General features: G+C 47.3%; 1 protein-coding gene across 1 annotated transcript in view; it reads right to left on the bottom strand.

Moving 5' to 3' along the window:
• Window positions 1-2787: 2787 nt before the first annotated feature.
• LOC102575466 (olfactory receptor 5G9-like) overlaps window positions 2788-24270 on the bottom strand; it is a 72056-nt gene continuing 50573 nt past the window's right edge. Inside the window, exon 3 of the mRNA XM_059731823.1 lies at window positions 2788-3719. Within this exon, the coding sequence (XP_059587806.1) occupies window positions 2788-3719 (932 nt within the window). The remainder of the gene's footprint in view (window positions 3720-24270) is intronic.

The raw sequence follows: 24270 nt of genomic DNA, 5'->3' as shown, positions 1-24270 counted from the left end.
CCGAGCGAGGCAAAAGAGGGAAAGGGGCCAGGAGGCTTCCCTGGCTGACCAGAGAAATCCAGGGCAGCCTAAGGGACAAAAGGGGAGCACATAAAAAGTGGAAACAGGGAGAGATCACCAAAGACAAATATACCTCCTCTGCTCGTGCTTGTAGGGAGGCAGTTAGACGGGCCAAAGCTACCATGGAGCTGAGGATGGCAACCCAAGTAAAAGACAACAAGAAATTGTTTTTTTGATATATAGGGAGTAAAAGGAAGACCCAGGGAGGAATAGGACCCCTGCTAAATGGGCAGAAACAATTGGTGACGGACAGGGGGGACAAGGCTGAACTCCTCAATGAGTACTTTGCCTCAGTGTTCCTAAGTGAGGGGCACGACAAGTCTCTCACTGGGGTTGTAGAGAGGCAGCAGCAAGGCGCCAGACTTCCATGCGTAGACTCTGAGATGGTGCAGAGTCACTTGGAAGAACTGGATGCCTTTAAGTCGGCAGGCCCGGATGAGCTCCATCCGAGGGTGCTGAAGGCACTGGCTGACATCATTGCACAGCCACTGGCGGGAATATTCGAACGCTCGTGGCGCACGGGCCAAGTCCCGGAGGACTGGAAAAGGGCCAACGTGGTCCCCATTTTCAAAAAGGGGAGGAAGGAGGACCCGGGCAACTATAGGCCAGTCAGTCTCACCTCCATCCTTGGCAAAGTCTTTGAAAAAATTATCAAGGCTCACATTTGTCAGAGCCCGGCAGGACAAATTATGTTGAGGGGAAACCAGCACGGGTTCGTGGCAGGCAGATCGTGCCTGACCAATCTAGTCTCTTTTTATGACCAGGTTACGAAACGCCTGGACACAGGAGGAAGGGTGGATGTCGTATACTTAGACTTCAGGAAGGCCTTCGATGCGGTATCCCACCCCATACTGGTGAACAAGTTAAGAGGCTGTGACTTGGATGACTACACAGTCCGGTGGGTGGCAGATTGGCTGGAGGGTCGCACCCAGAGAGTCGTGGTAGATGGGTCGGTTTTGACCTGGAAGGGTGTGGGCAGTGGGGTCCCGCAGGGCTCGGTCTTTGGACCGATACTCTTTAATGTCTTCATCAGTGACTTGGACGAGGGAGTGAAATGTACTCTGTCCAAGTTTGCAGATGACACAAAGCTATGGGGAGAAGTGGACACACCGGAGGGCAGGGAACAGCTGCAGGCAGACCTGGATAGGTTGGACAAGTGGGCAGAAAACAACAGGATGCAGTTCAAGAAGGAGAAAAGCAAAGTGCTGCACCTAGGGAGAAAAAATGACCAGCACACCTACAGCCTATGGAATGACCTGCTGGGTGGCACAGAAGTGGAAAGGGATCTTGGAGTCCTAGTGGACTCCAAGATGAACATGAGTCGGCAGTGTGACGAAGCCATCAGAAAAGCTAATGGCACTTTATCATGCATCAGCAGATGCATGACGAATAGATCCAAGGAGGTGATACTTCCCCTCTATCGGGCGCTGGTCAGACCACAGTTGGAGTGCTGCGTGCAATTCTGCGCCACACTTCAAGAAGAATGCGGATAACCTGGAGAGGGTCCAGAGAAGGGCCACTCATATAGTTTAGGGCCTGCAGACCAAGCCCTACGAGGAGAGACTAGAGAACCTGGACCTTTTCAGCCTCCGCAAGAGAAGGTTGAGAGGTGACCTTGTGACTGCCTATAAGTTCATCACGGGGGCACAGAAGGGAATTGGTGAGTATTTATTCACCAAGGCGCCCCCGGGGGTTACAAGAAACAATGGCCGCAAGCTGGCAGAGAGCAGATTTAGATTGGACATTAGGAAGAACTTCTTCACAGTTCGAGTGGCCAGGGTCTGGAACGGGCTCCCAAGGGAGGTGGTGCTCTCCCCTACCCTGGGGGTCTTCAAGAGGAGGTTAGATGAGTATTTAGCTGGGGTCATCTAGACCCAGCACTCTTTCCTGCTTATGCAGGGGGTCGGACTCGATGATCTATTGAGGTCCCTTCCGACCCTAACATCTATGAATCCCACAGTGTCCCAGAGCCAGCGGAGCCTCACTCAGGGCAGGCAGTGGCTCCTCCCCGAGGTGAGGCAAGGCAGGGATGGAGGCTGGGGCGGGAGCCTGGCGTGGGCTCTGCCGGTTCCGGGAAAGTGCTCCACTTCCTGCCCTGATGCGGGGGAACAGAGCACTTCTCTGGAGCCGGTGTAGCCTGTGCCAGCCCCCAGCTCCAGCCCCTGGCTGTGGCACCTGGCCCCCAACTCCAGCCCCTGGCTCCAGCCTCCAGCCCCCAGCTCCACCCTCTGGCCCCTGGCCCCAGCCTCTTGGCTTCAGCCCCCGGCCCCAGTCTCCAGCCACCAGCCCCAGCCTCTGGCCCCCAGCCTGTTGGCTCCGGCCCCTGGCCTCCAGCCCCCAGCCCCTTTCGATAAGTGTCCCACATCAGATCAAGGCGGCGCGCTCATGGACCGAGGTGGCGCGCTCATGGACAACTACTCCTTAGAGGGAACATTGTTTGTCACTACAGTTTGGGGTGAGATGCACTTAAAAAAAAAGGGGATTTAAAAATTGAAAGAAAAACTTAAAATATGGGGTTGACTTACTACAATAAAACACTCATTCTTATAATAACACACCATATTGTTAGGAGAGGCCTAAAAACATAGGTAGATATAAATATAGAGGGAGTGTTGGAGGCTAATGAACATTAGGCAGAGGGATGTGCAGATGCATGCAAATCATTATTAATTACTACCCACTTTATCACTCTGAACTGTAGTTTAGCTCTATAAACGCAGAAGAGGCTTATTTTGAAATAATTTTTCTACCTATGATCCGCCTCAAAGCATTTTTCACATCCTTGTTCCTGAGGCTGTAGATGAAGGGATTCAACATGGGGATGACAAGGGTGTAGAACACAGACACCACCTTGCTCCGATGTGGGGAAGACATTGAACTTGGCTGGGCATACATAAAGGAAACGGTTGCAAAAAATAAAGCCACAGCCACCATGTGGGAGGAGCAGGTGGATAAGGTCCTGGACCTGCCCTTGGCTGAACGAATCCTGAGAATGGCATAGATGATGTAGGCGTAGGAGATGAGAATGATTCCTGAGGTGATCGCTATGATGAAGCCAGATAAAACAAACATTACCAGTTTATTGATGTAAATGTCGCTGCAGGACAGGTTTAGTAGCGGGGGACCATCACAGAAGAAATGGTTGATCTCTTTAGGCCCACAGTAGCTGAGTGAAAAGGTGAAGCTGGTTTCCACTAGAGAATGTGCACCACCACAGATATAGGAGGCAACAATGAGCTGAACACAGACCCTTTTGGACATGGTGACAGGATAGAGGAGTGGGTTGCAGATGGCTATGTATCGATCATATGCCATTGCTGTCAGGATGAGGGCTTCTATGACGACAAAGAGAGCGAAAAAAAAGAACTGTGCAGCACATCCATAGTAGGAAATGGTTTTGCTGCCTTGTAGGAATATGGCCATGGCTTTGGGGGCAATGGTTGAGGAGTAGCAGAGGTCTAGGAGTGACAGGTTCATGAGGAAGAAATACATGGGGGTGTGAAGGTGAGGGTCAATTCGAATGATGAGAACCATGATGGTGTTCCCTAGCACGGTTGTCAAGTAAATCACAAGGAACAGCACAAAAGGCAGCACCTGAGTCCCAGGACCACTCCTGAATCCCAGCAGGATGAATTCTGTCACGGCTGTGTGGTTTTGCTCTCCTGTAGACTCCATAGCTCATCTCTGCCAGGAGGGAAAGGATGTGTATGGATGAAGGAAATAGTAAAGTGGCTAAACAGATTGCAGAATGCTTCAAGTCCCTTTGGGCTTATTGTGACTAGAGCCCTTCAAAAGTTACGTAAACCTCGACTTTACAAATCTACAGCAAGTCTATTGAAATTCGGAGTTTTCTTCAATGAACCTATTTCTAGATATAATTTCTCCTTATAATAATTGGGAAAAGTGCCCTTGGTACAATATTAGCAAAATCTTATGGCGTCTCTTGTCATTCACTGCTCTACTTTTGGAATGAAGTGTTATTTTCAGCCTTGCTATGCTTGGTGGAATGTGGCTCCCAGTCTGCACATGGGTATACTTTAAACTGAGAGGTTCGAACAGGGGGACACGGTAAGACTATTTTCGTGCTCCAAACTCAACAATTTTTCATTGAACTAGGGCATATTTATTCTCTGTGAATTCCAGTATGACCAAACACTCAAGAAATACTTAAAAGGATGAGTGCACAGTTCACCTGATGGCCTCTTAGCAAGTGTGGCATATGCACCATAGCCAAACAGAAGCAATACCTGTGTCCTGTAGTAATGTCTATGGAATCTCAGCTCAGTAAGAATGAAATCAGCCAAGGCTGGAACCAGAGTGATTTTGAAAATCTCCCTTGGTGCCTACCTGTCTCTTGATGTACTCAGATGCTTTGAGAAATGTGCCTCAAACTCCTTTGGTGCCTCTGCAAACAGCAACCTCATGTAAATAGAAAAGAAAGACTGGGTTCTTTATAAAGACTGGCTCATTCAGCTCACCTTCCCACCTTTATTTGTTACATTCACAGAGGCTTGCACAATATGCCTACACATTTTGTTTTTGCGAATTCCAGCAGTTGTTTAAAACAGAATATTGGGTTTATGATGAAAAAAATATGTTTACAGAAATTTCTGGTTTTTCACAACTATGGAAATAGAAACCTACATAATAGAAATAGAAACATACATAAATAAATGCTTAAACCCCAAACACAACCAAAAGAAAATTAAAACCATGGAACTTAAGGAAAACACTAGGTTTTTTTTTTGGTATGATAAAGTATTTGTCTTTGAAATGTTATCCTTTCAATTAATATAGAAATTTTCCTTTTGTTTTGTTTTACTTTTGTTTTCAACATTAGAAAGTGTTTGGCTGATACGATGTAGCTTTTCAATAAAAAGTAAGAATGTTCATTTAAAATTATAGAACCAGCTGTATTACCAAAGTTTAAAAGTACAAAAAATTGCTAGGTTGAGTAAACATATGCCTACTCACCAAAAGCCTTTTTGCATGGAATGGAGAAGTTGAATGAAAAATCTTTTGCATTTTATCATCATTTTCTCATCCACAACTCAGTGAATAACACACTGAAAAGCTTTCCAATGCCTTCACTTCCGTAGCTGACAGGTACCAGAAAGCAAGACTCACCCCCAGCTTCATGCAACTCAGTCTCTTTCTGAGATTTCTGAAACCACCTCAGATGATCTTGTTTCTACAGGTCTGCCCTTTTCACTGCCATCTAATCTAAGGATTTGGGTAATAATTTGCCTTAACATTGGTAACTGACCTGGGATCTTTACTACCCTAGAAATCTTTTCTGCCAAGCTCAAGAGCTGGGACTGTTCTAGCAGTTATATTGAAGGGAATGGTATTGAATCTTAGAAAAGGCAGAAGTTCTGTAGGAGGAGGAGGCTGGTGCTTCCCTTCCTCATTGATGTCTCTGGAGGAAAGGTGCTAGGAGATCACTCAGGACTGTAGTGAGCTTCTCCCTGGTGACAGAGATGTGTTGTCAGTCCCAGCTCTGTGGACCCATTCTGGAGAGAATAAGAGAGGCACTAGAAAGATGTCCCTGCATGAATGCTATAAAAATATTATCTCTTTCAAATCAACAGCAATCAGACTGAGCTGGCATAAAGGTCCTCCTGGGGTATTCATTCATAGATTCATAGAAGTAGAATCGGAAGGGACCTTGTAGATCATCAAGTCTGACCCCCTGCCCTGGGCAGGAGAGAAAACCGGGCTCAGATGACCCCAGCCAGGTAGACATCAAGCCTCCTCTTAAAGACCCCCAGGGTAGGAGCCATCACCACTTCCCTTGGAAGTTGGTTCCAGATCCTAGCCGCCTTGACTGTGAAGTAGTGCCTTCGGATGTCTAGTCTAAACCTACTCTCTAACAATTTTTGGCCATTATGCCTTGTTACCCTGGGGGGCGCTAGGGGGAACAGGGTCTCTCCCAAACCCTGCTGGTCCCCCCTGGTGAGTTTATAGATGGCCACCAGGTCCCCCCTCAGCCTTCTCTTGCGAAGGCTGAACAGGTTAAGGTCCCGCAGCCTCTCTTCGTAGGGTCTGCCCTGCTGTCCCCGGGCCATGTGGGTGGCCCTCCTCTGGGCCCTCAATGCTGTCCATATCCCTCCTGACGTGTGGCACCCAGAACTGAACACAGTACTCCAGCTGTGGCCTGACCAGTGTCACACAGAGGGGGAGGATCACCTCCTTTGCCCTGCTTGAGATGCATCTGTGGATGCACGATAAGGTATGGTTGGCCCCACTGACTGTGACCTCGCATTGTCGGCCCATGTTCATATGACTTCCTTTCCTCCCCTCTTTCTCTCTCTGGCTACCTGCCTGCTTGACCCTGAGACCAGGAGCTCTTTGGACCTGGACTGGAGAATGATGTGGAGAGCACAGTGTATGTGCCAGGGGAGAACAGAATTGTGGTGTAGTGGGCTCTAGGCCATTCTTCATCCTGTCCTGGAAGTAGATGAACCAGATTTGTTTACAGCAGTGTTCCTTATTTGCTTGTTTGGGCTGCTTTCTTTCTGGTCGAGGCCATCTCCCCTTTTTTTCACTCACTTTTGCAGGGCAAATCTCCAAGCCCCAGCCCCTCAGGGCCTGGCTCACAAGCAGGCAGCTCTGTCATGTGCACGTCCTTAGATAACCCACAGCTCTTGGTTACTTTTCAGCAGAGCAGATATTTCTACCCCCAAGACTGAGTTGTATGTCCCCAGGGCCTCTCTTCCCCAGGAAGATGCTGTTGGAGGAGAGAAGAGAGTAGCCAGTGGAGAAGGGGCTAGAGAAAACAGAGAGTTCTTGGAGGGGCAAAGCCAGGTGGGGAGTGGCAGTGGGAAGAAGCAACATATGTGGGGCCTGGAGAGTAAAGGAAAGAGAGAGACACTGGCTAATGGGCATTTCAGGAGTAGTAAGAAAAGGGAGCCAGGGACTGATCCCTGACTCTCACCTCAGTGCCCCCTTGCCACAGTCCTCAGCACCCTCCCTGCTCACTTATTCCCCCTTGCCCAGTGTGGCCTATGTCTTATGTGTCAGCAGACACAGATGGACATCCAGGCGGATGGTCTTTAAGTCCATATACTGGCATGTGGAGGGAATCCCACAGTCTAGACTGGTCAGGAGTTGATCTAGGGGGAGTAGTAAGCTTCTCTTAATTTTAGAAAAACATTTTCAAAGCTGGGGGGAAATAATAACTGGTAGGCATAACCTGAAAGTGTTGCCTTGTGGGGTCAGGCCAAGTCTCAGGATCTCAATATTGTGCTGTTAGACAGGAGGGTGTGACACAATTGCACACACAAATCAGTTAGGTTCATACACATGCACACTACCAGCTCAGGCACATACACATTCAAACCAGCCTAGGCACATGCATCACCAATTGAAGCGCATACACTGTACACCCCAGAAGTTAGACACAGATCACTAATTCATATATCATGCACACAATGCCATACACCTCCCCCCCCCCACACACACGCAACTCAGATACACACATGTTCAGAATAACTAGCTTAGGTTCATGCACAACTATCACCAGTTGAAGCCCATACACACTACACACACCAAATTTAGATGGAATCAGTTACCAGTTACCAACACCTGCACATCCAATACACATACATGGATTACTAATTCATATACCACACTCACACACAATGATATCTATATATGAATATATATGTGTATTCACTAATTCACACACATACCACCCACCTACACATATACACAGGTGAGTTCCTAAGTTGGGTGTTGTGATGTGTATGTATGTATGTACTTGGTGTACTTGGGATACCTGGGGAAAGGTTAAGGTAAGAAAGTAGAAGTGTAGGGAGTGAAAGTTACCAGGACTGGGATTAGAACTGGTAGACTAGAGGGGGCTGGGCTGAAGAACTGAGGCTCGGGGGTAACTTTAGGTTAATTGATCTTAATTGATTAAAAGACAATGTCCAAAGCCTACAGAACAGGGGAGCGATGCCCGCACAGAGGCTGGAACTGGAGCCAGAGCTACAGGGGACCTGAAAAGGTAGGTGGGGAGAGGAAAAATGGGACTAAGGGAAAGTGTGGGTGTTAAAGAGGGGTTCTGGGTGTGGGGGAGCCAGAGGATGGCTCCAGGACAGCTAGAGAAGTTGCTGGGAGTGGCAGTAGGTGCTGGGAGCTGGAGGAAGGCTGCAGCTGCTGGAGAAAACTGCAGGACAGCCACGAGGAGCTGGGAAGCTGCGGGGGAGGAATGACTACAAAAGGTGCGGGGGAAGCCTGAAAACAGAGAACCAGACAGCAGAAAATCATAGGAAAAGAAACAGGAGAGACTGAAAGGTGGCAGGGGCAGTGGGAAAGCAGAGAAAGGCAGTAGAAAGTCACAGGTAAAAGGCAGTAGGAATTGAGAGGAGATCAGGAAACTAGTGGAGAGGGGTCGGTGCTAGAGCTCAGAGAGAGAGAATGAAGCTGGAATTCAAGATAAGGAAGGGACTGGGATTTAGTAAAACATGACCCAACTCGGGGTTGCAAATGACAGTGGTTTTACTGAACAGGGGAGATCATGACACAGTGTCTTATTCATAGTTTCATAGTTTCATAGGGTCGGAAGGGACCTGAGGAGATCATCTAGTCTGACCCCCTGCCGTGGCAGGAAAGAGTACTGGGGTCAAATGACCCTGGCCAGATGTTTGTCCAGCCTTTTTTTAAAGACCCCCAGGGTAGGAGCCAGCACCACTTCTCTTGGAAGTTGGTTCCAGGTCCTAGCCGCCCTGACAGTGAAATAGCACCTCCTACTGTCTAGCCTGAAACTACCCTCTGCTAGCTTGTGTCCATTGTTTCTTGTAACTCATGGGCATGCTCAGGGGAACAGGGACTCTCCCAATGCCTGCTGGTCCCCCTTGACTAGTTTGTAGACTGCCTCTAGATCCCCTCTCAGCCTTCTCTTTTGGAGTCTGAACAGGTTCTGGTCCTTCAGCCTCTCCTCGTAGGGCCTGCCATGCTGACCCCTGATCATGTGGGTGGCCCTTCTTTGGACCCTCTCCATATTGGCCACTTCCCTCCTGAAGTGCGGTGCCCAGAACTGGATGCAGTACTCCAGCTGCGGCCTGACCAGAGCCACATAGAGGGGGAGGATCACCTCCTTGGACCTGCCTGAGATGCATCTGTGGATTCACGACAAGATATGGTTAGTCTTCCTGACAGCGTCCCCACTTTGTTGGCCCATGTTCATTGTGGCATCAATGATGACTCCAAGATCCTTTTCTGTCTCGACACTGGCGAGAAGGGAGTTCCCCAGCCTGTAGGTGTGCTGCTGGCTCCTCCTCCCCAGGTGCATTACCCTGCATTTGTCAGTGTTGAACCCCATCCTGTTCTCATCGGCCCACCCCTGTAACCTGTCTAGATCCAGTTGCAGCCTGTTCCTTCCTACTAGCATACCTTCTTCACCCCACATCTTAGTGTCAACTGCAAATTTGAACAGGGTGCTTTCTACCCCCTCGCCCAAGTCACTGATGAAGATTTTGAAGAGTGCGGGCCCGAGGACCGAGCCCTGGGGAACCCCACTGCCCAGATCCCTCCAGGTCAAATAGGACCCGTCCACCACCACCACCCTCTAGGTGCTGCCTTCCAGACAGTTAGTGACCCATCTGACCGTGTGGGCATCAACACCACTGTCTCCTAGTTTCTTACTGAGAATGGGGTGAGAGACTGTGTCGAAGGCCTTCCTGAAGTCCAGAAAGACAATATCCACAGCGACACCTGTATCCAAGGACTTGGTTACCTGGTCATAGAAGGCCACCAGGTTAGTTTGACAAGACCTGCCCCTAATGAACCCACGCTGGTTGCCCCTGAGCATAACCTCCCCCGCTGGCCCTTCCTGCACATGTGCCAGGATAATTCTTTTGAAAAGCTTCCCCAGGACTGAGGTAAGACTCATGAGCCTATACTTTCCTGGGTCCTCCTTCCTCCCTTTTCTGAAGATGGGGACCACATTGGCCCTTTTCCAGTTCTCCAGCACATCGCCCGAGTGCCATAAGTGCTTGTAGAGCTGCACCAGAGGTCCCGCAATGACCCCTGCTTGTTCCTTCAGCACTCTGGGGTGGAGATCATCAGGACCTGTGGATTTAAATACATCTAGTCCCTCCAGATGTTCCCTGACAAGGTCCTCATTAACCCTAGGCCTGGGTGTGCCACCCACAGGGCCCTTGGGGATGCCAGTGGGGGAGATATCCGGGTCCCTCCTCAGATATACGGAGGCAAAGAAATTGTTGAATATGTCAGCTTTACCGTCAGGTGAGATGACCAGATTTCCTAGCGTGTCCTGCAGAGGCCCCATGTTACCTGGCACCTTCTTTGCCCCGCTATGTATTTGAAAAAGGACTTCTTGTTGTCTTTGATTTGGGTCTTATTGGTTCCCTTGTACACACATGCACACGCACATGCACACACAATGGGAGCAGGGGTTAGAGAGGCTTGGTGCAGTGGCTGAAGTCTGCTGAAGTCCAGGAGGACAGAGAGAGAGAGATAGTCCAAATTGTAGGAGGAGGTGTACAGGTAATATCCACCTATCCAGGCTGGAAAAGGATCCTTGTCCAGTAGGTGTTGTCCAGAGGGGGTTGCCAGGCAAGGCCTCTGGGTGGATAGGTGGTGTGGCATGGTGCTGGTCCAGATGGAGAGGACGTCTCACTGGGTCTGCCTTCACAGCCCCTTTTTATAGGGGCAGACCTTGTGTGACCCTAGTGACAGGAGGCATGCCCAGGCAAGGGTCGGCCCCTGGCGTACTGAGCATGTGCGCTCCATTCAGGGATGTGCAGTTTCAGGTGTCTGTAATGGTGAGAGTTGCTGGTTTTGCAGGGTCTTTTGTCTTTCAAATGCTGGTCTTGTCTCTGTTCCTGGGGGAGGTCCGTAGTTCCTGGGTGAATCAATGCGAGGTGATGGCCCAGTCATTACAGGCCATTTAGTAGAGGTCTGCTACCATTGTATTTCAATCATTCCCAGTCATTCTCATTCATCCCGGAGCCAATTTACATGGGAGGGGTACAATGAATCATATTGTTGCAACATAGGATGCCCAGGCAGAGGACACAAGATGGTGGCTTGACATATAAAATGGAAACTTGACATGACTTTGGTTCACTTACAAACACAGGCCTAAACCATACAATATCCATATGAAACAATAAAAATCAATACAAAAATGATAATAATACACTATACAACAGTAAAAATCAATACAAACTGAATAATAATACAATATAAAACAGTGGATATCCAAACCCAAAAACTTGCTACCAAAATAAAAATGTTTAAAGCTTATCCTAAGTCTGAGATCACTTATACTTAACTATAGGGAATGGAGAGGGATAGAAAAAGTCAGAAATGGTTGGGAAAGGGGAGAGAATGCATTTTAAAATACATAAAAAAAAAAAAAAAAGAAGAACTGGAGGTTTTGCTACAAAAGGAAGGTCAGAGGAACATAGCACTGGCCAAGGTTTAGGAGTAGATAATACAGGCACTGGAGTTTTAAGTGTATGGACCTAGAGATTGTGAGGGACAAACTCCACAGATCGGCTGTTGAAGTTGCTGTCCCTGATGCTCAAAGAGGCTAAAGTTAGTATGTAATTAATAACATTCAGTCTGAAAAGCACGAAGTGTCAGTATGAACTGTGGCCAGACTACAGGTCCCTCTAGGGAAAAAAAAGTGAAAACACTGATCTGTGAATTATAACCTGGGCCAAAATGCCTCCGGGCTTTTAGTATGCACCCAAGGTCAATGTGATTTGAGTGTTGATGCCTGAGAAAGCATGGGAAAATAGGAAAGTAGCCAAGAGGAGTAAACCCCAGAAACAAGCCCATGGTAGGTAACCCAGCTAGGTCTGTGTTTCGTACCTTCTTACCTTGGGAAGGTAAGAAACGGAGATTAATCCAGTTGTTCTTATTGGATGGGTGGTTGGCTGGTCAGACTTTGAACCTGAGAAAGGATACCAATAGCTTCTAAAGCTAGATGCTGCTTAGAAACCAGTTCATTTTGTGCCAATTGAGCACATGACGCCATTTGCCAATCTGCACAGTTTGTGCTGGATGCATCAGGATGCAACTGCTAGAGCACAGTTGTGTGCTCTAATCAGAAGTTATCATGTGTTGCAATGAATATTTTATGTAGAGGAAGGTTAAATGTGTTTTCATTTGTTCAGTGAAAAAGATGTTGAATAATTAACTGTTATGGAAAGCAAAGAGATTGAGACACTAAAATCTAGTACCTGGTGCAGTAGCCAGTCATCCATGGATATATAGTTGATGGGCAGCTTCTCAAGGTTTCAGTCATAGGAATAATGACCATTTTCACCAATTAGGCAATTTACTTACAGCAAATATAGTTAGGCACATGTCAAGATAGTCTAAAGTTGCATGATAAGTTTACACGATATGTAGGTTATTCCCATACTGTGTTAATGAACAAAGCCATGTTAAGTTGCCTGTGAAACATTTATATTTATATAAAAACATCAAAGTAATTTGTGACTAAATTGAAAGCAATGCTCAATTATGTGGTAGGACCCTCTGTTTGGATGGGCACATGTTGTTCCGGACATGCTGGATATGATGTTCATAGAATCATAGAGTCATAGAATACTAGAGTTGGGAGGGACCCCAGGAAATCATGTAGTCCATCCCTGTGCCCAAGCAGGACCACCCCCACTTTATCAGCCCTGCTCAATCTTTGTCATCCCAGGTCTTAAAAACCTCCAAAGATGGAGATTATCTGGGTAACCTGTTCCAGTGTTTTACCACCATCTTAGTGAGAATGTTTGTGCTCATACATAACCTAAACTTCCCTTGCTGCAACTGGAGCCCATCGCTTCTTGTTCTGTCATCTGCCACCACTGAGAACAGTCGAGCTCCATCCTCTTGGGAACACGCCTTCAGGGAGCTGAAGGATGCTATCAAAGCCCCCCTCAGTCTTCTCTTTTGTAGACTAAATCAGTCCAGTTACCTCAGCCTCTCCTTGGATCTCATGTGCCACAGTCCCCTAACCATTTTTGTTGCTCTCTGCTGTACTCTTTCCTATTTGTCCACATCCTTTCTATAATGGGAGGCCCAAAAGTAGACACACAGTAGTACACACTCCAGATGTGGCCTCACCAGTGCAAAATAGAAGGGATTAGTTATCTCCATCAATCTGCTAGCAACCTTCCTACTAATGCTGCCCAGTACAGGCAGTCCTCGACTTACAACTTTTTGAGTTGTGATGAACGTCATTTACAACATTTATAAATTGACACCCTATTTCACCATTCTGATGTGGGTTTTGTCTTTATGATGGTCAATACTGTATGCAGCTGGTAAGTGCTGAAAGGGGACAGAGAAGGGAAAGGAGTGCGGGGGGGAGGGGGGAGGTCAACATCTCCTGAGGTGAGGAAAGGACTGGGCTGGGGATGGGACCAGGGCTGGGGCAAGCATTGCCCAGCTGGGGCTGGGTGGGCATGGGTAGTGTGGGGTGGTGGCCCCCACCACTGTGCACTGCTTGTCTGGTGGCTCAACTGATGTTTCCTGCCCCTGCTCCCACTTCTGGTGTGGGAGGGCATGCGGGGGGGCATGTGGCCTGAGATCTGGTTTTCAGGAACCAATTTCATTGCAAGTCTGAGGACTACCTATATGTTCTTAGCTTTCATGGCAACAAGGCCATGCTGTTGATTCATATCCATCTTATTGTCTACTGGAACCCCCCCAGTCCTTTTCTGCAGTGCTTCTACCCAGCCAGTCAGCCCCCGTCCTGTACCAGTACATGGGATTCTTCCATCCTAAATGCAGGACGTTTTACTTGTCTTTGTTGAACTTCATGAGCTTTCTTTTGGCCCAGGCCTCCAATTGATCTAGGTCACTGAATCCTTGCCCTACCCTCCTACATGCCTACTAAACCCTGCAGCTTGGTATCATCCATGACCTTGCTTAGTGGGCAATCCAACCTAATTTTGAGATTGTTAATGAAAATAGTGAACAAAACTGCCCCTGCCCCCAGGACCAAACCCTGGGGCACTCCACTTGATACCGAATGCCGACTAGACATCGAGCCTTTCATAGATTCATAGATTTTTAGGCCAGAAGGGACCTTGGAAGATCATCGGGTCCAACCCCCTGCACCAAGCAGGAAAGATAATTGGGGGTCAGTGACACTGGCAGAGTAACTGTCTAGTCTCCTTTTGAAGATTTCCATGGTAGGTGATTGCACCACCTCTGGAGGGAGCTTATTCTACAGTCTGGACACCCTGACTGTGGAGAACTTTCTCCTAATTTTGAGCCTGAATCAATCTTCCAGGAGTTTGTGCCATTACTCCTGGTTTTCCCCTTGGGTGCCCTGGTGAACAGTTGCTCACCGAGCCCTTGACAGACTCCCCTAGTGTAGCGTTAAGCTGCTACCAGGTCCCGTCTCAGCTTTCTTTTCCTCAGGCTGAAGAGTCCCAGATCCCTCAGCCTTTTCCCATATGGCTTGCTGGGTAAGACTCTGATCATACAGGTGGCTCTTCTTGTGACTCTCTCAAGCTTGTCTACGTCCTTTTTAAAGAGTGGTGTGCAGAACTGGATGCAGTACTCCAACTGTGGTCCCACCAGTGCTTAGTAGAGTAGAAGAATCTCCTCCTCAGTTTTGCTGGAGATGCATTGATTGACGCATGCCAGAGTATTAGTTGCCATACTGGCTATAGCATTGAACTGCCGGCTCATATTCATACTGTGGTCTATTATTACCCCCAGGTCCCTTTCATTCACGATGCTAGTCAGTTTGGTGCTGCCAAGCCTGTAGGCTTGTTGGAAGTTGCTTGTCCCGAGGTGGGGCACTTTACATTTCTGGACGTTGAACTTCATCAGGTTCCCATCTGCCCAACTTGCTAGCCTATCTCGATCTGCCTGTATCTGTAGCTTATCTTCACGTGTGACCACGCTCCCCCATAACTTGGTGTCATCTGTGAACTTGGCCAGTGAGCTCTTCACCCCACCATTCAAATCATTAATAAAGATGTTGAACAGTACTGGACTGAGCACTGACCCGTGTCGCACACTGCTGCCCACTTCTCGTCAGCATGATGCAGATCCATTCACTATGACTCTCTGGGTCCTATCCTGCAGTCAGTTTCTCACCCACCTGATTGTCTCAGAGTTAAGCCCATGATCGTCCAATTTTGTCATGCGGACATCATGGAATAATAGATCAAAAGGCTTTTTGAAATCAAGGTATATGATGTCAGCCTGCTCTTTCATGTCCAGGTGGTGAGTTACCTGGTCATAGAAGAAGATGAGGTTGGTAAGGCAAGACCTGCCTGTGATGAAGCCATGCTGGCTGTCATTCTGAATCTTCCCTTCTGCAAGCTTATCACAGATAGACTTCTTGATGAAATTTTCTAGGATTTTCCCTAGAACGGAAGTTAGGCTGATTGGCCTGTAGTTACCTGGGTCCTCCCTCCTGCCCTTCTTGTGGATGGACACAACATTGTCCAACATTGTCCAACATTGAACACAACATGGTAAAGGGCCAATGTGGTCCCCATTTTCAAGAAGGGGAGGAAGGAGGACCCGGGAAACTATGGGCCAGTGAGTCTCACCTCCATCCTTGGCAAAATCTTTGAAAAAATTATCAAGACTCACATTTGCGAGAGCCCGGCAGGACAAATTATACTGAGGGGAAACCAGCACGAGTTCGTAGCAGGCAGATCATGCCTGACTAATCTAGTCTCTTTTTATGACCAGGTTACAAAATGCCTGGACACAGGAGGAGGGGTGGATGTTGTATACTTAGACTTCAGGAAGGCCTTCGATATGGTATCCCACCCCATACTGGTGAACAAGTTAAGAGGCTGTGACTTGGATAACTACACAGTCCGGTGGGTGGCGAATTGGCTAGAGGGTCGCACCCAGAGAGTCGTGGTGAATGGGTCGGTTTCGACCTGGAAGGATGTGGGCAGTGGGGTCCCACAGGGCTTGGTCCTTGGACTGATACTCTTCAATGTCTTCATCAGCGACTTGGACGAGGGAGTGAAATGTACTCTGTCCAAGTTTGCAGATGACACAAAGCTATGGGGAGAAGTGGACATGCCGGAGGGCAGGGAACAGCTGCAGGCAGATCTGGACAGGTTGGACAAGTGGGCAGAAAATAATAGAATGCAATTCAACAAGGAGAAGTGCAAAGTGCTGCACCTAAGGAGGAAAAATGTCCAGCACACCTACAGCCTAGGGAATGACCTGCTGGGTGGCACAGAAGTGGAAAGGGATCTTGGAGTCCTAGTGAACTCCAAGATGAACATGAGTTGGCAGTGTGACGAAGCCATCAGAAAAGCCAATGGCACTTTATCGTGCATCAGCAGATGCATGACAAATAGATCCAAGGAGGTGATACTTCCCCTCTATCGGGTGCTGGTCAGACTGCAGTTGGAGTACTGCGTGCAATTCTGGGCACCGCACTTCAAGAGGGATGCGGATAGCCTGGAGAGGGTCCAGAGAAGGGCCACTTGTATGGTTAAGGGCTTGCAGACCAAGCCCTACGAGGAGAGACTAGAGAAACTGGACCTTTTCAGCCTCCGCAAGAGAAGGTTGAGAGGCGACCTTGTGGCTGCCTATAAGTTCATCACGGGGGCACAGAAGGGAATTGGTGAGTATTTATTCACCAAGGCGCCCCCAGGGGTTACAAGAAATAATGGCCACAAGCTAGCAGAGAGCAGATTTAGATTGGACATTAGGAGGAACTTCTTCACAGTTCGAGTGGCCAAGGTCTGGAACGGGCTGCCAAGGGAGGTGGTGCTCTCCCCTACCCTTGGATCTTCAAGAGGAGGTTAGATAAGCATCTAGCTGGGGTCATCTAGACCCAGCACTCTTTCCTGCCTATACAGGGGGTTGGAGTCGATGATCTATTGACATCCCTTCTGACCCTAACATCTATGAATCTATGAATTGGCCCTCTTCCAGTCCTCAGGGACTTCTCCAGAGCACCATGAGTTGTGCAAGAGTTTTGCCAGGGGTTCCACAATCTCTTCAGCACTCTCGGATGAAGATCATCCAGTCCTGCTGACTTGTATATGTCTAATATTTAAAATTGGTCATACACCAGTTCTATAGCAATAATAGGAAGGTAATTATTCCTACCATGCTCACCCTCTTCTCTACCTGGCATGGTTTTTCCCTTTGTCCAGTGAAAGACTGAGGCAAAGTAGTCATTCAGGAGTTCAGCTTTCTCCTGGGTACCAGTAAGTAGCTCTCCTGTGTTGTTGAGTAAAGGCCCCATATTTTCATTTGTTTTCCTTTTGTTCTCTATGTACCTAAAGAAGGACTTTTTGTTGTCTTTAACTGCCATTGCAAATCTAAGTTTGGTTGCCGCTTTAGCCTTTCTTATCTGTTCCCTGCAAATGTGGGCTGTTGTGGAATAGTTCTCCTTGGGGCCTGCACTGAGCGTCCAGTGTTTTAAGCCTCTTTCTTCTTTCCTAAGAGGCCTGTGATTTCCCTGTTTAGCCATGAGGGCTTCGCAGCCCTTCTGTTAGCTTTTCTCTGCATGGGAATGGACTTCCTTTGTGCTTCAAGGATTGTGTCCTTAAGGAGCAACTACCCTTTGTGCACATCTTTCACCTTCCATCCCTGGTCCTGCAGCACTTGCCGTACTAGTGACCTAAGTTTGTTGAAATGTTCATTTTTCAAGTCCAAGACTTCAACTCTGCTATCCAATTTGTCTGCCTTATGTTGGAAAGTGAACATGATGGTTTCATGGTCACTGTTGCCCAGACTTCCTTCTATATTTAAGTCGGTCATGAGGTCATCTCCTTTGGGCAGGACCAAGTAGGGAGTGAACCAGGAAAGCCAAGGCTGCGACTGAACTCCAGCTATCTACACATATCAAGGATAATAAAAAGTCCTTTTTTAGATATGTGGGGAGGCAGAGAAAAAGCCAGGGTAACATTGGACCCCTGCTAAACAAGATGGGTCAACTGGTAACCAATGCCCAGGAAAAAGCCAACCTGCTTAACAGGTATTTTGCATCAGTTTTTCACCAGCCCCAAGAGACGGACCTGCTCAATATGGTACGGGACATCCAGGGTGAGGGAGAACTGTTACCCTTCATCAATGTTGACTATGTGAAGGAACACCTGGAGAGGCTGGACACCTTCAGTCAGCTGGCCCAGACAGCTTACACCCAAGAGTACTTAAGGAGGTGGCAAGCATGATAGCTCTGCCATTGGCATGGATCTTTGAGAACTCATGGTGCTCAGGCCAAGTGCCCAAAGATTGGAAGAAGGCCAATGTGGTACCTATCTACAAGAAAGGGAGGAAAGTAGATCCGGGGAACTACAGGCCATCATCCTGACCTCTATCCCAGGGAAGATCTTGGAAAAAATCATCAAAGAGACCATTCTTGACAAACTGGCTAAAGACAACTTCCTGAGGGATAGCCAGCATGGGTTGGTTGTGAGTAGGTCTTGCCTGACCAATCGCATCTTCTTCTATGACCAGGTGACATATCACCTGGACAAGGGAGAAGAGATTGATGTCATATATCTTGATTTAAAAAAAGCCTTTGAGCTGGTATCCCATGATCATCTCATAGGAAAACTGGCCAAGTGCAGCCTCAGCTACATCACAATCTGCTGGCTGGGGATTGGCTCCAAGTTTGGACCCAGAGCGTGGTAGTTGACAGAAGTCAATCATTGTGGTGCGCCATGACCAGTGCGGTCCCCCAAAGCTCTGTCCTTGGGACTTATCTTTTCAACATCTACATTAACGATGGGGATACTGGGATCAGAAGCGGACCAGCAAAGTTTGCTGATGACACCAAACTTTAGGGTGAAGCGTCCACAGCTCGACAGTGCTAGCACCATGGCCAAAAGGATCTTGGGGGTCTTGATTGACCACAAGATGAATATGAGCCACCACTGTGATGTTGCAGCCAGCAAAGCAAGTAAAACTCTGGCTTGCTTCCATAGGTGCTTCTCTAGCAAATCCCAGGATGTCATCCTCCTGGTGTACTCAGCCTTGGTGAGGCTGCAGTTGGAGTACTGTACCCAATTCTGGGCTCCACAATTTAAAAAGGATGTGGAGAAGCTTGAGAGAGTCGAGAGGAGAGCCAAACCTTCATCAGAGGCAGAAAAATAGGCTTTATAATGAGAGGCTGAGAGCTATGGGACACTTCAGCCAGGGATAGTGCAGGCTCAGCGGAGACCTGGTGGCTTCCTATAAGTATTCTGGACTTATTTAAGAGTCAATTGGACATTTATCTTCCTGAGATCCTGTGACCCCAGCTGACTTCCTGACCCTAGGGCAGGGGGCTGGATTCGATGATCTTCTGAGGTCCCTTCCAGCCCTAGTGTCTTTGAATCTATGAACTGGCTTGCAGCATGATGTAGGGGTGGAAAGGAACCATGCCACGAGCCATTAAGGCAGCTACTGTGGGCATCTGGTTGTCATTAGAGGCAGATCAGCTTGGGAAGTTCTGGGGCAGCCTCCTTTACACAGATAACAAAACATCATGGCATGGCAGGGAAGTCTAGGGATGATTGCTCAAAGACAGCAAGGACTGAAGGGACTCCAGGGGCATCACCACCCCCTTATTTTTGACACCATTACATTTTGACAGGTCTTTCTCACCCAACAAATGGCACAAAGCTCCAGTCTGCCCACAGTCTCTGCGGCCCCTACTTCAGCTTGGAGAGACGGATCACCAAGGGAGAGGGAAGGGGTTGAGGACTCTAAGACTGAGACTTCAGTCCCCCTTGCTAAGAGTGAGCATTCCCCCTGCTGCAGAGCACCAGTGTTTGGGCAGGGTGAGTGTTATGAGTGGCACTGCCTGCCCCTTTGTCAGATCAGTGTGTGTTTGAGCTTGGGCTGTAACTCCAGCTAGCATGGACTGCTGTGCCATCTGCAACTGCTGCCTCCTGCTGTGCCTGCCCCCAGTCTCCTTGCTGCTCCCAGCCTTCTGGAGCCCAGCAGAGACCCCAGTGTGGTGGTGTTAATGGCCCAGCAGGGAAGGGAGAGGCCACTGTATCAGGGAAAGAGAAGCAATAGATTCTGGGGTTAGTTATGTCCATTGGTAGAAATGTGAAACTTGCTATGTTTAAAGGAGCTGAGATTCCTGAGCCTGCAGTTGAGTAGGGGAGGGTCTGAAAGCGCTGGTGTTGCATAGACAATATGCAGAGGACTGGCAGTGAACCACAGTGGTGATGGAGTGGGAACAAGCCTGGTGGTGAAGTAATGATCCCCAGCAGCAGAGCAGTGGCAACTCTCATAGTTTCATAGTAGCTAGGGTTAGGAGGGACCTGATCAGATCGTGTAGCCTGACCCCCTGCCACAGGCAGGAATGAATGCTGGGTTCACAAGACCCCAGACAGGTGATCATCCAACTGCCTCTTGAATTTGTCCAAGGTAGGGGTGAGGACCACTTCCCTTGGAAGTTGGTTCCAGATTTTGGCCACCCTAACTGTAAAATATTGCCTTCTGATCGCTAACCTAAACCTGTTCATCATCAGCTTATTACCTTTAAAACTCTTGCTCAGGTCTCCCTAGTATGCATATGCTACTTTGCCTGGAGTAGGTGGTAGAGGCACTGGCTGGCAGCCCTGGCTCAGCCTCCACTTCCAGCAAGAGTGGGCTATGTGGTAGCTCCCCTGGGTTGGCTGCCCAATGACTGAGACACTCTCAGCTGTTGGGGTTTCAGTTAATGTTTAATAGTTAAGTATTTTTTTTTGTTTGCTTTTCCCCTGTAACAAAAACCTGTTTCAGCTTATTGTCATTTTTGTGTGGGGAAGCTTGTTCAGTTTTGAACTCCCAGGTAAATAATATTTTTCCAGTATTCTGGGTTGGGGTCAAGTCAGAGTAACAAGTTATGAAGTTTGAACCCAGTCCTTGTTACTTTCATCCAGTGTCTGTCAGAAAGGTTACACTAGGGCAAAAAGTTGAAATGGGCATGGAGTATGCGTATACTTTATGAATTTGTTGACCAACTGATCTCAGTCTATAATTAAGTCATTTAATTTAGTTAATTTGATTATGTCAAAAGAAGCACAGCTCAAACAGCTGCAAGAGGAGCACTTTGTTTTACAAGCTTATTTTTAAAGCTCTGCACCAAATCATGTAATTAAGATTGTGAACATTATCACATGCAAATTCTACAAATCCAGGCATTCATAAAACATGCACACGATAGATTACTGAAATCAGAAAGCACAAAAAATATCTTTGTTGACTAGTTGAGCCATGGATGAATTTGAAATCATCTCCAGAGTAGATGCCAGCAGGATTCTGTAGATGGCAAAATAATTAATTTTCCTATACCTTCTCCCTTATATATTTCTTTTTCCATGAGAGAGAATTTTGTTTGACATGGTTCAGCCTCAGTTTTATTTTGTTTTCCATTAATTTGATGTCTCATTAGAAACCTTGTGTTAATGTAGAGCTTATTGGAGTCACATCCATATAGCACAAGAATAAGGGCAGATTTCTACTTTACCACTTGAGCAACCCAAGTGACCCAACCTGAGGTACCTGAATAAAGTTTAGGAATGATTTTCCCCTGTCAGTGCAAGGCTGTGCAAGTGCTCCTGATATGGACCTAGGTAGATTTGTCTGGAAGGCACTCCTACTCCTGTAATGCATGGAATCATTATTGCCCTGGACAGGTTGGGAGGGCAAAGGAGGTGGGCAGGGAAAGGCAGGGAGAGCAAGAAAAATCATATCTAACCTTTAGTCAGGTAATTAAGGGTTGGTTGCACTCTGCACTTTGGGCATCCATTGGTGCAATAGAATCCAAAGTGTCACCAAAGTGGGTTTTATTGGAGTCATGGGCAGGGAGGTAAAGTACTACCTGTATTCCTTTGAATACAAGGCACTTCTTAATTTTCAATTCACCCAAATTTATTGATCCTCAGTTTAAGAGGGGGGAAAAATAAAACACGAAATAAAAATACTTTTATAAAGATGCCTGGCTGAAAGTGCTTCAGAAAGCTTTTAAGAGTTAGGGTTTTTAGTTAAATCTCAAAATTTAAAGAAAAAGAAGTTTTAAGTTCAAAGCTTTGGGTCAAAATTCTGCTCAGTGCATGTTAAAATACCTTTAAAATTCTGCCCTCTGATTTGTTAGATCCATTGAAACATTGCAGCTTAAGTGATGTAGAACCTGCTGGTCAGTTCTGTGAGAGGCCACAAACACCTGGTTCAGAAGTGCAGGGACCTGAGACAATGGGCATGGCTGCACCTCCTTGAAGAGAGGCAGGCTGTGATGGGGAGCTGTGATTGACCAGTTTGGTAGGCGAGTCTCCTATAATAATCCTTTTCAATACATCTTTTGTAGTCTGCACCATTCGCTCAGCTTGCCCATTGGCCTGTGGCCTGTGAGGTATAATGGTAACAGTTCGAATGAGGTCACAGCTGGCAAAATCTTGGAACTCTGCTGAGGTGAATGCACTGCCATTATCGGAAACGATAGTGTTGGGCTCCCCATGGGCTGCAAACAGCTGATGGAGAGCTGTTATATTGGCAGTTGATTTAAGAGTTGAGACAGTAATCACTTCAAGCCATTTTGAGTACAAGTCAACAACAATTAAGAAGTTCTTACCTTGAAAAGGGCCAGCAAAATCTATTGGAATGTGTGACCAGGGTTCCTTTGATATTTCCGAAGGGAATACTGGTGCCTTTGGTGAATTACGATGAGTTGCTTGACAAATGCTGTGCTCCCTTGGTGAATTATGATGAGTTGCTTGACAAATGCTCCGCTTCCTCACAACCCTCTCTATATCATTGTCCATACCTGGCCACCACACATAACTTCTAGCCAGTGCTTTTATCCTTACAATGTCTGGGTGTGCTGTGTGCAGTGTTGTTAGTATTTGGCATCCTGCTTCTGGAATTACGACACAATTTCCCCACAAGAAGCAACACTGTTGTGGGCAGATAGCTCATGCTGATGTGATGAAAATTCCTCAGCCAATTTGTCTGAGGGCCAGCCCCTCCACACCCAGTTGAGGACATGGGTAAGGATAGGGTCTTTTGCAGTCATCCTCGTTATCTGACCAGCTTGAAGAGGGGCTTCTCTCATGGATTCCAGCATGAGGACTTCTGCGGGAAGAGGAGTAGCACAATCAGGTATTTGTAGTGGCAGGCAGCTCAATGCATCAGCATTTGCAATCATTTTCCCAGATTTGTACATAAGTGTATAGTCATATGCATTTAGCATGATGCTCCAGTGTTGCATTTGGGGAGACAAATTAGGAGGAGTTGGTTTGTCCATAGTAAATATTCCAAGAAGGGGTTTGTTGTCCGTTCAGATTTTGAATTTGCAGCCATAAACGTGATTGTGGAATTTTTCAACTCCTGCAATGTTTGCCAATGCTTCTTTATCAATCTGTGCATAGTTCCTTTTGGTTGAAGTCATTGCTCTTGACTAAAAAGCAACGGGTGCGTCCATGCCATCAGGCAATGTGTGACTGCAGACAGTGCCAATACCAAACAGCAAGGCATCACAAGTAATGGTCAGTGGCTTCTGCTCATCATAGTGAACAAAGACAAAGTCTGATGTCAGCAACTTCTTGACACCCTGGAAGGCTTTGTTGTGCTGGCAAGTCCACTTCCACTAAACTCCTTTTTCCAGTAAGCAATGAAGGGGCTTTGCTATGATGGCTTTGTCTTTCAAGAAGATGTGATAAAAACTGAGATGGCCTAAGAATGCTTGAAGATCCTGTCTGCATTTTGTTATAAGGGCATCATGTATTGCTTTTACCTTGTCTTCAACTGGGTGAATGTCAGAAGCATTGATTTGATATCCCAGAAAGTTGATACTGGAAACTCCTAGTTGACATTTCTCTCTTTTTACTCTGATACCTGCTTTATTGAATCTCTGTAAAACTTCTTTGAGTCCATCAGTGAGTTTCTGTCTAGATGGCCCCATGACCAACTTATCATCAAAGTATGGAACAAGCCCAGGAATTCCTGCTAACATTGTCTCCATGAACCGCTGGAAAATTCCTGGTGCCAAAGAAATTCCAAACTGGAGGTGCTTGACAGGGAATGCTCCCCGGTGTGTAATTATCATTTGGGCCTCAGCAGCCTTGTCATCCACTATCAGTTGCTGATAGGTTTGAGAGAGGTCAAGTTTGGCAAAGACCTTCCCACCTGCAAGAACAGACAGCAAGTGGTTAATGGCAGGCACTGGGGGGCAGGTTTTGCTTAAGTGCTTTATTGACAGTGCACTTGTACTCCTCACAGATGCTAACAATGCTGTTAGGTTTTAAA

Source organism: Alligator mississippiensis, chromosome 7 (assembly GCF_030867095.1).
Source record: "Alligator mississippiensis isolate rAllMis1 chromosome 7, rAllMis1, whole genome shotgun sequence".
Classification (NCBI taxonomy): domain Eukaryota; kingdom Metazoa; phylum Chordata; order Crocodylia; family Alligatoridae; genus Alligator; species Alligator mississippiensis.
The sequence above is the reverse complement of the archived record's forward strand: the minus strand, read 5'-3'. Positions and strand labels throughout refer to the sequence as shown.